Here is a 15,189-nt window from a genome sequence, read left to right as displayed (position 1 = left end):
GGTTAACTTGACATTTGTGTGTATTAAATTGGGATATTTCTATTAATTATTGGCGGGTACTGGTTATGTGTAGTTTTAATTTTTTTTCCTGAAGACACGATAAGTATTAAGGTTGAGCATATTACAATTAGCTTCTCAGGTGCTGATTAATTTTATTTTTTACGCCTATAATTGCAATTAAACGCGAGGCGCACAAGAGAAATAACTGTTTTAGAATGAAACAAAAATAATTAAATATTTTGTAAGTTGATTCGAAGGCTTCAAATCTAAGAAGTGTTAGTACATAAATATGTGTCAACCTGAAATAATGTCTCCCCAGCAGAAGTACTTTTTTTAAAATTACTATTTTGAATTGTGAATTCATTGAACATCGTATTAAAAGCTTAAGCACTGGAATTTCATTTTAAAACAGTTAAATATATTCGCTATGATCAGGAATTCGTTCTACCAGCGATCGTTTGAACGAAATTTCAATGTCTAAGCTACGACGACTGCATTGGTAAGCCTAATATAATTTTAAACTACAATTGAATATAATTTTTTATTTATTTTCAGGCAAGAGATGATGATATTGGCGTAAACGGAGAAATCACTTATTCTTTGTCTGGATCAAAGTAAGTTTTTAAAATCACACGTAGAAATACTTGTATTTTTTTGTATCAAAATATATAGTTTTAAGAAAAAAAAAATTGCGGTGCTTCAATTTGTACAAAAGTCTTTTCCATTTTGGGTCTTGTATTGATTTTTTTTTGCTTCTGGTAAGGAGGATAATGTAATCCAATTATTTTTTTTTTTTGTCGTGTCCATGGACAATTAAATGGCTCCGTGTGTCTTCAAGACTGCGTCCGCTAGCTGCAACGCATCTGTGCTGTAGAGAACCTCTCGAAGTTCTGAAGCCAGTGGCACCATACCCAGCTGCAGAACATGTGGGATAAGGGCCGGGCACTCAAGAATGTGATCCGGAGTCAGTTGGGTATCGGTGCAGTTCTTGCAGGGAATATAAGTTCTCGTTTTGTCGGGAAGAATTTTCATCCCTTTATAGTGGTTTGTTCTTAATCTTGCAATTGTAGATTTTAGGATTCTGGGGCAATCAAAGTCGGTGATGAGGGGCTTCTTAAAGGTATGTGGCAGAAGTCTATGTTTTGCGACAGCATTTGAGTCTGCTAGCGTGATGGTGGTGCAAGGTTTGCCAATGTTTCTGCCTTCTTTTGCTAGGGAATCCGCACACTCATTCCCTTCAATATTCACGTGTGCCGGTATCCATTGCAGCATGCAGGATTTTCCATTGCCGTGCAAGTCTTCGAGTAGGGCATTTATGGCAGAGGTGATGTTGGTTGCTCCGTTTTTGATTGCTTCTAAGGCCGCTTTTGAGTCAGAGAAGATTGCCAATCCATCAGTTGGGACTGAGATCTCTTGATTGGTCATGTAAAAAGTGAGTGCCTCCTTAATCGCAAGAAGTTCGCTGGTGAAGTTAGAAGCAATTATGCCAATTATTTTCTTAGTAAGCGTTATTACTCCAGATCAAATAATAACGGAATAATTCAAGCAGAAATTTCTTTAATAGGAATTGATACTGATTTGTTTGGACTCCGATTGGACACCGTACAACATTGTTATTTTATACCTAGTGATCATAAAACATTGAGCGCTGTTCAGTGTTCCATACAGTGGGAAACAGTTACCGAATGTTGGACTGATTACTAAGCTTGCACGTAGTTCCACTAGACTACCTACTTTGGAGGTTTGTCAAAGATAGGTTGTACGTAACGACTTTTTTTGATATTGATAAACTAAAACGAAAATCACTGAGATTATTGGAGGAGTGACAGGTTAGATGCTTTGCAAAGCTTTGCGTGAAATCGAAAATAGTCTAAATGCGTCGCGTTCATCAAATTGAACTCACGTAGAACTTAATGCACTGGTGAAATAAAGTTTCTTTAGGCACAATTATCATTTACTACTGGTACCCCGCACGGCTTTTCCCGTGATAGAAAAATTAAAAGGTCTTTTGGTTCGCCTGTATTTTTACAAATAATGTATGGTGAATTTTCTCGCCAATTGGCTTGTACCCATGTTACGGTTCCACGTTATGATAATTTCGTATCTCGCCAATTGGCTTGTGCCCATGCTACGGTTCCACGTTATGATAATTTCGTAATTTACTCTTCCATCTTATGATAATTTTGTTCTTAAGGGGAGTCAGTACCCCCTGTACCGTCAATGTTAATTTGCACAGGTTCATGTACCTTTTTCTGAAAATCTATTAAAGATACAAGTATGAATTTTTTTCTGTAAATCAAGTAGACTCTGTGCTTTATACTGAAGTAAAATTTTACAGAAAGAAAGCTTAGTTTTTTTGCAAAAAATTCTAATGTGTAAGTCACTGTATTTGTTTCAAAAAATACCATTTTGCCACAAAAATCAGCTCTATAAAAAAATAATTTTCGAATATGAGAAAAAGTTTACTTCAGTATATGCAGTTAGATGTATGGAATAGGTGGTAAAAATTTCAAAGCCTAACACAATTTAGTTTCTGAGAAAAAGGAACATTTAGTTTCAAAAATACCATTTCGAGATATTGCAATTTAAAGGGGAAAATCATACCTCATCAAGATAGGTTTTACATTTTTTAAAGCTTATTTTAACTTACTTCTAATATGAGCAAGTTCAAGATGTTTGTATCATTAAAAAGGTATTGAAATATAGTTTCAAAATATATAAAAATCAAAAAATCGAATTTTTGAAAGTATTTAGGGTACTGACTCCCCTTAAAATTGGAATAGTAAAAGAACCACATTGATTTTCGGAAAATCGCTTCAAGGTGCACACTTCCATGCTACGAACTAACTTTGTGCCAAATTTCATGAAAATCGGCCGAACGGTGTAGGCGCTATGTGCGTCACAAAGATCCTGACAGACAGACAGAGATCCGGACAGAGAGATCCTGACAGAGAGAGAGAGAGAGATTTAGCTTTATTATTAGTAAAGAAGCCCATTTCTTTGTTTCGGTTTTATTGAACTCCGAAAAGCTCTCAATAATTTGCGGTCACCTTTGACTTGCCCGTATTTTTACAAATAATGTATGGTGAATTTTCTCGCCAATTGGCTTGTACCCATGTTACGGTTCCACGTTATGATAATTTCGTATCTCGCCAATTGGCTTGTGCCCATGCTACGGTTCCACGTTATGATAATTTTGTAATTTACTCTTCCATCTTATGATAATTTTGTTCTTAAAATTGGAATAGTAAAAGAACCACATTGATTTTCGGAAAATCGCTTCAGGGTGCACACTTCCATGCTACGAACTAACTTTGTGCCAAATTTCATGAAAATCGGCCGAACGGTGTAGGCGCTATGTGCGTCACAAAGATCCTAACAGACAGACAGAGATCCGGACAGAGAGATCCTGACAGAGAGAGAGAGAGAGAGAGACGTTCAGCTTTAGGGTCATTCCATAGTGACTAACGTAACATTCGCAGCTGATTATCAAACTCTTTTTACTTACACCGGGAGTAAAAATAAATTGTTTTGGTTTAATATGCAGATGTAAAATTTACAAGGTGACTATTTTTTATTTCTACCAAGAATTTGAAGCAAAATAATCGCCTGCAGGTGCTTTTTCACCAAAAAAGGCATCGTGACTAACGTAACATTTTTGCAACCCTGAGAAACAATGCTTATGTTACGAGCTAATTTTTTCTGAAACTTACGCAGACATTTAAAGTTGGCCGATATATTTGTAAGAGGTAAGCAACCTATTTTTAAAATCGTATTACAGATTTGTTACAGACGAATCTTTTTTGGCCCTAAATGGTACTTTTCCGAAAAACTGTGTGTGACTAACGTAACGTGACTAACGTAACCATCGAATAACAAGCAATGAATGCATATAAAAAACTTTTTATAATTAATTTCTTGCTCTTATATTAGTTTTACACTTTTTAGGAACTTTCTTTGTGTTGTATTATGGGTTTTTTCTTTACTTTTTTTCTATATTAGTGTAAGAAATTGAATGGAAGGATTCAGTTCAATTAACTCAATTTGAATGTGCGAAAAAAAAAAAAAATAATAAAAAAATAAATAAAAAAACTGCTTTTGCAAACTGAATAACATCATTCTTGGTCTAATTAAATCCTAAATATCTCTCTTTTAAAAAATTAACTTTTTGCAAGTTCTTAGTTTCACTGAATTCTAGTATTCTGCTGATATACTAGTTATCGTTATAAGAAACTCCGTAGTACTTTTCAATGGCATACTATTTTTTAAGGTTTACTGATTCATCGAACGAATAGTGTTGTGCATCCTTTTGAATTAAAATGTAATATTGAAAAAAAAAATATTCGAACGTTTTATCAGAATGCATTTTAATTCCAGATATCACCGCAAATGTTTGAATTTCTAAATGATCATTCTTGCATTTTCTGAAATATATGACAGCAGCGCTTATTGTCACTGTATCATGTGACATCTTCAAATGTTTTCCAACGAGCAGCCGTTACTTCATTTTGATAATAGGTGGAGATGTATTTTCTAAAAAATAGAGACGTTCTTCTTTGTTAAGACTGTATTTCTATTATCTTAATTCTTAAGCTTGGATTCTTGTGTTGAATGCACATTCCGCAGAGTACTCATTTTGCTGTACTCACGTTTTTTCTTTTTTAATAATTCTTTAAATTGGAAGTATCTTCATAAAGACCTTTAAAAAAGTATTTTTCTAAGTAAACAGAAGGTCTACAATGTAATATTACTGTTATTTTTCATCCTTTATTTTTTCAATCAATATAGAATGCCTACATATTCAAAATTGTTCATGAAAGTGTACATTAAATTAAATAAATTTTAAATATTAGCAGTAATTTTTAAAATGTTACGTTAGTCACATGCAAACCGTTACGTTAGTCACAGCTCAAATGTTACGTTAGTCACACTAATTATTTTACATCTACTGATACTAAAATGAATGTTTTGCACTTTTTAAGAAGTTATGACACAGATGTAAGAAAATAAAAAGTGCTGTTTGGTTCAATCATCTGGTTTAGTTTTTAAGCAGAAAATAGTACATTTTCGTGACTAACGTAACGCAAATATTTTCAGTGAAATAACCAAACTAATTAAAAGACTTATCTTATAATGCATGCAAAAAGAACAGTCAATTTTATTGGGCCAACATCTATTCATTTAGAATAAACATAGTTCTTTTAAAAACTTGCAAACATTTTTACATTACACAAGAAAACGTAGACGCATGTTTTTCGCACATCCTAAGCCTTTTCTACAACCTCGCACGTTTTGAGCCAGAAGAAAAACACCGAATGAAATTTTTGCAAACTGTTATCGGATTTATGTACTAGAAAGTATGCTGAATGAAATGATAGGTCACAATTAAGGCTTTGTTGAAAAAAAATTTCTGAGGTTGAGGTTGACATTTCTATGGAATGACCCTTTATTATTATTAGTAAAGAAGCCCATTTCTTTGTTTCGGTTTTATTGAACTCCGGAAAGCTCTCAATAATTTGCGGTCACCTTTGACTTGCCCGTTTCCTGGTTGCTACTTACTTTTTTACAGCAATGAAGAATCTTGCTTTATCATCATCGAAATGGCTGCTTATGAATTCAAGTCTCTTTATATTAGTTTTTAGTACTATATTTCGTCATTTACTTTATTGCATAATAATCTTTTCCCATGGAAGATCGAGTATTCATTATGAAAGATAAAGAAAGAAATTTCGTGATGATCGCAATATATCGTTTTTATTAATTCGTGGAAAGGCCTCTTGCATTTATTCAAGTACTAGTGGTACCCGCACGGCTTTGCCCGTAATAGAAAAATTAGAAGGTCTTTTGGTTCGCCTTTGTATTTACAAATAATGTATGGTTAATTTTCTTGCCAATTGACTTGTACCCATGTAACGGTTCCATGTTATGATAATTTCGTATCTCGCCAATTGGCTTGTGCCCATGTTACGGTTCCACGTTATGATAATTTCGTAATTTACTCGTCCATCTTATGATAGTTTTGTGTTTTAAATTGGAATAGAAAAAGAACCACATCGAATTTTCGAAAAATCGCTTCGAGGTGCACACCCCTATGCTACAAACTAACTTTGTGCCAAATTGCATGAAAATCGGCCGAATGGTCTAGGCACTATGCGCGTCACAGAGATCCAGACATCCAGACATCCTCCCTCCTGACATCCAGACAGAGAGACTTTCAGCTTTATTATTAGTAAAGATTCTTACCCAGTTATTTGCCAATTTAGTTATTTTATCAACTGAATTATAATTTAACTCTTTCTGCTCTTAGTGACTTTTACTTGGACCCTATTTCTGGTGAGTTGCGAACAACTCGGGCGCTCGACTTCGAGAGTCAATCGAAGCTCCACCTGGTGGTGACGGCAAGAGATGGAGCCCCCGATTCTCGTCACGGCACTGCATCGGTCACGGTCCTGGTGGGGGACGTGCAGGACGAGAAGCCAGTGTTCGAGAAAAGCCTTTACGAAGTCATCGTACCAGAGAACGAAGCCAACTACGAGGTTCTTCAAGTGAAGGTAATCCTACAGTTATTCTTAAACTTTAACACTTCGAAAATGTTTTATCGCCATCCAAATGATGATGCGCAAGAGGCATTAGGTTCTTGCAGACGTCTTTGCAGTAGGGGTGCGACATCGATGTCGATGTTTTGGAAACATCGATGTTTTTCTTTCGATATTTTTGAACCATCGATGTTTTGGTATCGATGTTTTTTCGATGTTGATGTTTTTGCATTTTAATTGAAAATTATCATAAAATTTGCTCCAATTTTCTCGCTAGGTAATTAAGTTTACTTATAGAGTTGCCAAAAAAAAAAATTTTTTTTTGCACCTATTTTATAAGATTAATTTTTCTGTGTAGAGGATGATTTTTGGGAAGATAACTACAAGATAGTAAAAGATTAACTAGAGAGTGAGGAAAAGGTCAAAGCTATTGAAAGAACATAACACTGGTAGTCTGGTGCCAGAACTTGCAGTCTATTTCAAGGCCCCAGTTCTTAAACTAAAGAGATATTCTTAACGTTACTTAGGTGAAAATTATAACTGGTAAGAGAGAGCTGGTAAAAGTTGCTTTAAAGTATTTGATAATGATGGCAATTTCTGTTCCATCGGAAAGAGATGTTTCTCTGACGTGTGAGATAGTCTACGAAAAGAGAAATGCGCTTCTGGGGAACAAAGTAAACAAACTTCTTTTTCTCCAACTGTCAACACCAATATTCTGGGTTACTTGTCGACTTCCCTCAACAAGTCGTCCCTCTATTACTTACAATTTGTGTTTAATTATTAACTAACAGTACAACACATATTTCTTGCTCTTAAAAATAATTCTTAGAATTAATTTTGTATTGTTAAACTCTAATTAGCACAACTTTTTCTCATCATTCAACTGACGGTAAGTGCTATGATACATTTTTCTTGGATTCTTTTTTGATGTAAATTTACTTTTAGTTTCATTCAGTTTGAAAATATTTCCTTATTACTATAGCTAGTTGTATTAATCGGTGCTTGCCTTATTTTTAATTTTTGCCCTGCTATAATACCAAGATGTTGCGAAATTATTCTTATTAAATTATATTCATGCTTTGAGGTTCAGTATTTTCAATATATTCGTCGGATACGTATTCATTTGTATTGCTTAAATTAGTGTAGTATATTCAAAAATGTATGTTGTACATTGATAAAAAGATCGATGTTTTAAAACATCGATGTTTGGAAACATTGATGTTTTTTAGTCGATGTATCAATACCATCGATGTTTTAATTTCTAACATCGATGTTTTGAAACATCGATGTTTTGCTATCGATGTCGCACCTCTACTTTGCAGTGCCCACTGCAAAGAGGTCGTCTGCAAAAGTTCCAAGTCTGCAAAAGCTCCAATTTGGTATGCAATCTTTCCGTTAGCCACCATTAAGGCAAGAATGTCAATGATACTTAGAGAATATTGATAACCAGTTTCTCACAAAGTGAAGGCTCACGGGCTCTCACGGTGCAGATTAACACTAAGAATTTGATTTAGCCCAGAGTTTTTGAGCAAAATAAACACTTAAGCGATCATTCGGGCAGTGATGTTCCCATCAAATTTTCTGAGGGTATACTCCCAGTTATCCATTACGCACAAAATGTGTATGCGATCATATAGGTAATATGTCATAATATGAAAATATTTGAAGCTTGAGGGTATACACTGTATTTCTAAAAAATGTTTGAGAGTATACGGATTGAGAAACTATGGGAACACCCCTGCATGCGGGCTCAGAGAGGATGATGAACATTGGGCTAATGACCCCTCTTTAATTCACCAAAATTAGCTTAAAACTGCATTTTGGTTTCTCATATTTATGAACATTCTTAAATGAACTCTGAATGAATTCCCTGATTTGCTGCTTTAAACCGGATCATTGTGTTTGTTTTTGTAAATGTGCCTAAAGGGTTTAGTTTAACCCCGAAAATACCTCCTCTTTCTCCTAACTCCTTTAATTTTTCTCGTAGTATATTCCTTTTGACGATTTAACTCATCAATTGAAGTGGTTTTTATCCACTTGAATTAAGGGTTGTAGTCATGTGTTGTCTGTTGTGTTACGTTTGGCATTTTACCGATATACCTTGTCAATTACATAGCTTTTTATTCGATGTAATTTAGTCAAGATTCGTCTAAAATACTATTTAGCTTAGATTTGTGAACATTCAATTCAGTTTTATGAACGACATTTGCCTTTAATTGCTTGCTGCATGCTGTGATGTGTATTATCTGACCCCCCCCCTCCCACGTTTTCTTTTGTCCTATAATAAGTTTTGTCTTTCTTAAGCCCAATATTGTATGTCTTGAGAACTAGGATTAGTTTTCAAGGTGTGAAAGTTCTCCTTAATATTTTTCAGAGGATACAAAAACAGTGAAGTCCATTCTAGCAAGAAATACAAAACTACTTTTTAGCAGAAAAATAAGAGAATATTGCATCGCTAAATTGCAGATTTGCAAAATACGTGTTTCGAGATGACATGGAAATCCTTTTTCCGGGGAATAATTTGAAAATTGGTGCAATTTAAGGTTGCGATGTTATCTTTTACCATCCTAATGATCAATCAAAGAAAAAGACCCTTGACGTTCTAAGAAAGCGTATTATTTTGGCCTTTATTACGTAGGGGGTATCAAAAAGTAAGGTAACAAGAGCTCTGACGGGTGTGCAAAGTATCCGTATGAATAAAAAAAAAAAAAAACCTCTGAAGGTAACGGAAACAATCAAGGCATTCAAACGGTGTCGGTAGATGGAGCTGGTAGGCCGGTGACATGATGAAATTTGAATTAGAAGATGGCCGCCTTGACGGAAGCATGGTCCGCAATTGAAATAAGCAGTGTGATACGGATTTTGCGTTTAAAGCAACATTCTCCAGCTGAAATTCATCGCCAATTGGTGGAAGTGTACGGTACCAGTGTTATGTCATGAAAACAGGTGTGGTTTTGGTGCACAGAATTTGACAAATGCAGAACAGATGTGCGAGATGAGAAAAGATCAGGTCTCCTTTACAGTCCCGACCTCGCTCCAAGTGATTTCCATCTCTTCGGACAGTTAAAGAATTACTTGGGAGGTCTGCATTTCAGAACTGATGCTGAGGTTCAGCAAGCCGTCTTGATGTAGTTGCACAACCTTGACGCTGATTTCTTCCGTGCCGGTTTCGATGGTTTGGTGTAACGATGGAACAAATGCTTCGATAAGCATGGTGACTATGTAGAGAAGTAATCTGCCGTGCTAAGCACAAAAGTGGTATCTGCACTTTTTGTCAAAATTGAGTTACGATCACCAGGTGGTTCTTTATCACATATTTCACCTAAATACTAAGTTTTATAGTCATTTGTCAAAGGGAAATATTTTTTAAAAAAATCTGAAAAAGTTGCATCTGAATCAAACACATGGAGACACACAACTTTAAATGGCGATTTCTCCTTTTGAGCTCAGCTGCAGATACGACTTTTGCGCTTAGCACGGCAGTAATATGTACCTATGCCTTCCTACATTGTATATATATATTTAATTCTTGGATAAACGTTTTCTCTGATTGGACTTGTTACCTTACTTTTTGATACCCCGTCGTATTTAGAATTTAAAAAATTCAAAAACCATTCACAATATTAACATATCTGTACTGTACAATTAGGCTCGAGACCCAGACTCTGTGAGCAGTGTCACCTACGTCATCAAAGAGGGCGCTGAAGGAATGTTCACCATGGACTCCAGCACAGGGACCATTCGCACTCTCGAACCACTGGACTACGAGCGAAAGTCATCTTATAGCCTGGTGGTTGGAACGATGGAGAACGACACTCCAGACCCCAGGGCCACAGCTACTGTTGCCATTTCTGTGGAGGTAAAATAATTATTTCTTAAAAAAATAAAGGAAATAATTGTAGAAGTAGTATTAAAAGCTACAACAATAAAATTAAGTGTGCAGTAATTTAGAGTAATTTTTATGGAATGCATCAGTTTATTACCAACAAATAGACAATGCCAGTGATTCGCTATAATTCAAATATTTGGGGTTAACTTGGAACACTAGGAGTTTTTTAGTATTTTGATTTCAAAATAAACCTTTGTAGATCCAATGCGGCACTATGTCTGCAAGGTTATACTCGTGTTATCTGCCTTTTACTTTTTTCTTTACAAAGTAAGTTGAAAACACAATAATACAGCTTTTTTACAAGCCAATTAATCCGACGTACAGTAGAACAAAAAATATCCGAAATAATTGAGGCAATAGAGGTTTTGGACTTTCGAATCGTTCAGATTTACGTAAATAACCAATACAATATCATTTATGAAAACTATATGCCATTTAATCAAATACAGTGGTAAAGCGTTATGTAATGTATTGTATGTTATGTACATATAGTACGTATCACATAATATGTATAACGCTTCAATATTATATTACATTTTTTAACCAAGTTAAACAAAAGTTACATTTCATTGCCTACTGAGCATATGGAAAAAACGAAAAATGTTGAACATGAACTCGTATGTTTATTCGTTTCATGTTGAAAAAACTTTTTTTTAAAATTTATTTATTTTTTATGACTGCACTGTTAAACCTCATTGGTGAAGTCCGCACCATTTTGAATCGCAAATTTCATACTCCACCCCTATTACATACGTTATTAGTTTCATTTAATTATTCATTGTATTAAATTGGTTATTTCAGGAAATGTATCTGTTTCTTAGCAGTTATCGCACAGTTTATTACACTTGAGTTCGTTCGGATTTTTAACGTTTGGATATTTGACGATACAATGTCCGGACCGATCCAAATTGTAAACGGAAGTACTGACTTTCGTAATACTGTTTCGAAGTTGGGTTACCTCTCACCCTACATTGTAATATTCTATGAATTATGATAAACAGTGGAAATCGTATAATGACTGGGAAATTTTTAAAAAATTAAAAATTCTGGTCCAAAGTTGCACTATTTAAAAAAAAAATATTTTATTATGCTTCCTATTTTTTTATAGATTAAAGGGGTTAGAAATCTGGGAGGCGTACATTTTAAAGGAAAAAAAACTAAAAATGCAATATAATAAACAGTATAAATATTGTAATGCCATGGCATATAAATATGAAGTTTATAAACAATTAAAAATTCTGGTTTAAAGTTGCAGTGCTTTAGTGAAAGTAGTTTAGAATGCATCATATTTCTCGTGGCTTAAACGGGTTCTCAACCTAAGACATGTGAGTGTTCAAAAAAAAAGAAAGAAAAAAAAAACTGAAACTAACTATAAAAAGGATGATCAAAGGGAACGTGATTCAGTTGTTTAAATTTATCAAAATGAATTATGATGTTAATGAATTGAATTTTTACACCGAAAGCAGGACGAATGGTCATTGTTTGAAGTTATTCAAATCTCATGATAACCTGAAAATTAGGGAAACTACTACTTTAGTGGGGTTGTGGGCACTTGGAACAGCTTAGCGGAGGAGGTGGTAATGAGCAAGGGGGTGGATAGCTTTAAGAGGGCCATTGATCTTCATTGGGGACTAATAAATTGACTAGGACCAGCCTAGCTGGGCCAAGAGCCTGTTGCTGGCCGTCACATTTGTGTTTGTATTTGTATAATTTAATCAACGTCGCGATCAGACGTAAATATTTTTCTACATTACCGCCCTTTTTAATAAGGTTTTAAGTACAGTTTTCATCCACATGTATTTGAACCTGAATTTTCAGCATTAGCATGTATAAAATTAAAATTTTGAGCGATGCATTGCAAGAAACCCGGGGTGTGCTTTATCACAGTTACAATCTTATTTTTCAAAAAACTTGTTAAGCACTTCAGCTTGCTTGACAGGTTTTTTTGAAACACACAAGATTTTTTTTTCTTTTTTGCAAAGTTACGACAGTGGCAGTCCTTTCATTGATGTGGTGATAAAGGCTAGAATTTCATGATAGCCTCCCTCAGATTATAGATTACCTTAAATCAATATACATTTAGCTCTTTGATCAGATGTGCTCAAACAATAACATGATAAAAATACAATTATGTGTAGCAATATTAAAGTTTGTGTACGAATTTATCTATATTTTTATATACTAACCAGCTTTAACTATTCCTGCCAGCTTTAACTTCATATTCTGATTACACTACGTGTAAAAAACCACATATGGTAGTGGAGAGGATGAGAGCAATCACATCAGTATTGAAAGGAGGGGGGTGCAATGCCTGAAAGGTTGAGAACCACTGGATTAAAGTAACCGTATTTGGCTGTATCACTTCGAATCAGAGGAATACTTCATTTTAAAAGGTTTTTATAACTTCCAGTTCCAACTTTTGATGCTGTTCACAATGCGTCAGGAAGTCATTCTGAGTTTTATGCCCTTAGATATTATAACAATATCAAAATATGAGCACGATTGTTAAAAATAGAGAAACTGGATAAAGTTACCCCGAATGACCGTAGCAGTAGTAATAAAATAAAATACAAGAGTTGTGTTAGTAGGAATATATTCAGAAATTTTTTTTCAAGTGAAGGAGAAAATATTTAACTGGTAAGTGAAAATATTTAACCCATTCCAATAAAGTAAAAGACATTTTCCTTTTCAGGATAAAAATGACGTAGCACCTGTGTTCACCAGTGTCCCATTGCCAATACGGCTGCAAGATACAGTGCCTCTGGGAACGGTCGTGACCACTGTTGTGGCTTCTGACGCAGACGGAACGGTAAGACTGAACTGCTTTCACATTTATATTTTCTTCTGATCTCTTTTTTTTTTTTTCTGCCTCTGGGAACGGTCGTGACCACTGTTGTGGCTTCTGACGCAGACGGAACGGTAAGACTGAACTGCTTTCACATTTATATTTTCTTCTGATCTCTTTTTTTTTTCTGCCTCTGGGAACGGTCGTGACCACTGTTGTGGCTTCTGACGCAGACGGAACGGTAAGACTGAACTGCTTTCACATTTATATTTTCTTCTGATCTCTTTTTTTTTTTTCTGCCTCTGGGAACGGTCGTGACCACTGTTGTGGCTTCTGACGCAGACGGAACGGTAAGACTGAACTGCTTTCACATTTATATTTTCTTCTGATCTCTTTTTTTTTCTGCAAGCAAATATTTATTGGATGCTAACGATTTTTTGCATTTCGAAAATTCATCGCCTCAGGCCAGGTTTGAACGCACAAATTTGGACGCGCACATTACCACTACACCACCCTTCCCGGCACTAAACATTAGCAAACTTATTTTTTTAGCTTGTGCTTATTTTCCTGTTGTAATTTTTCCTTTTACTTTTTTCTCTCCGCTTTTTTTTCTTTTTTTTTTTCCTTTCCTTTTCTTTTTTTTATGTATTTTTTGTCTGAATAACTATCCATTCCTGACCATTCGTTTTTGCAAATAATTTTTTTGTCAATACACGTTCAACAAAACCTGACACTTCCACTCTTTTTTCTCACCTACGATTTTTTTTTCTTTAAATTCTTTGTTCCTTCTGAAGATATATATATATATATACTCCTAAAGCTGAAATAAAGCGGTCTATTCGCACACTTTTCGTGCACTTAACGCTTTAATGGGCTTACAAATCAAATTTTATTTTGCTTAGAATGAGTGAATGTTACTAAAAAAAGTTGTGATGGCATTATGACTGTAAACAGCTCCAAATAAGGTATGATGAAATGTAATTTTTTTTAAGGCTCCGGGAAGCGAAATCCGGTACGAAGTAACTGGTAAAGAGAAAGCACCAAGCTATTTCCTGATTGACCCGGAATCGGGCCTGATCTCTGTCAAGGACGACTTGCGGAAAGAACCGGATTCCGAATACAGAGTGAGTTTGATTTATCATACTTGAACTATAAAATAGTTACAATTCAAATTTTACAATAAAATGGTTTCCTTGGGTGTTCAAAACCTTTAAAAGCTTTACGTGGAGTTTTATTTTACTTTTTCCAATTTGTTTCGTCATTTAGGGGTGAATTTTCATAAGTTTTTATCTAGCGCTCATCAGTGCTTAAAAATAGGTTCCTACATTTGCGTGCGAATCATAATAGAAGATTTGATGTAAAGTTGCAGCACTGTCATTACGTCATCGTATCAGCATGAGGCTGGTGCTTTCCCAAGCCCTTGGTGATGTAAAGTGGAGTTCTTCGACTTCTACGGGCAGAAGTGAGGAGATGGTTTGTAAGAGAAAATAGAAATTGCATGAAATATGCGGTTAGTCCACTTCTGCGAGCGGTGGTGAGAAAATAAACGAAACAATATATGCGTGATTTTTTAAGTTCTATAGTCGGTGGTGAATATGACTTGTGAGAAAATAAATGTGACAAGACAGCTGTATGGACAAGACAGCTGTACAGCTGTATGTTTCAATGAGTTGTATAGAGAATGACTTTAGATGATAAAACGGTTATGACAAAAAAATACGATTTTGCAAATTCTACGTGCTGTGTAAAGGATGAACCTATTAACCTATTAAGGAAAAAAAGAAAAGGACAAGAAATGGCCATGGTTTTTGAGCTCTACGGATGGTGATGAGAACTGTGAGAATATATCAAGAAAGTAGTTTTTTCTATGCTGGGTGTGTGGGGGGGGGGGGAATAAAAAGGCTGTCATATTATGAGAAAACTAGTGAGAAAATAAATGTGACAAGACAGCTGTATGGATTTTCAATGAGTAGTGTTGA

At 35.0% G+C, this 15,189-nt stretch overlaps 1 protein-coding gene across 1 annotated transcript in view; it reads left to right on the top strand.

The window, feature by feature from the left end:
• LOC129226227 (cadherin-99C-like) overlaps positions 1-15,189 on the top strand; it is an 84,174-nt gene that overhangs the window by 36,410 nt on the left and 32,575 nt on the right. Inside the window, exons 19-23 of the mRNA XM_054860826.1 lie at positions 556-614; positions 6,308-6,551; positions 10,186-10,395; positions 13,118-13,234; positions 14,203-14,334. Of these exons, the coding sequence (XP_054716801.1) occupies positions 556-614; positions 6,308-6,551; positions 10,186-10,395; positions 13,118-13,234; positions 14,203-14,334 (762 nt within the window). The remainder of the gene's footprint in view (positions 1-555; positions 615-6,307; positions 6,552-10,185; positions 10,396-13,117; positions 13,235-14,202; positions 14,335-15,189) is intronic.

This window comes from Uloborus diversus, chromosome 7 (genome assembly GCF_026930045.1).
Source record: "Uloborus diversus isolate 005 chromosome 7, Udiv.v.3.1, whole genome shotgun sequence".
In the NCBI taxonomy this organism is placed as follows: domain Eukaryota; kingdom Metazoa; phylum Arthropoda; class Arachnida; order Araneae; family Uloboridae; genus Uloborus; species Uloborus diversus.
The sequence above is the reverse complement of the archived record's forward strand: the minus strand, read 5'-3'. Positions and strand labels throughout refer to the sequence as shown.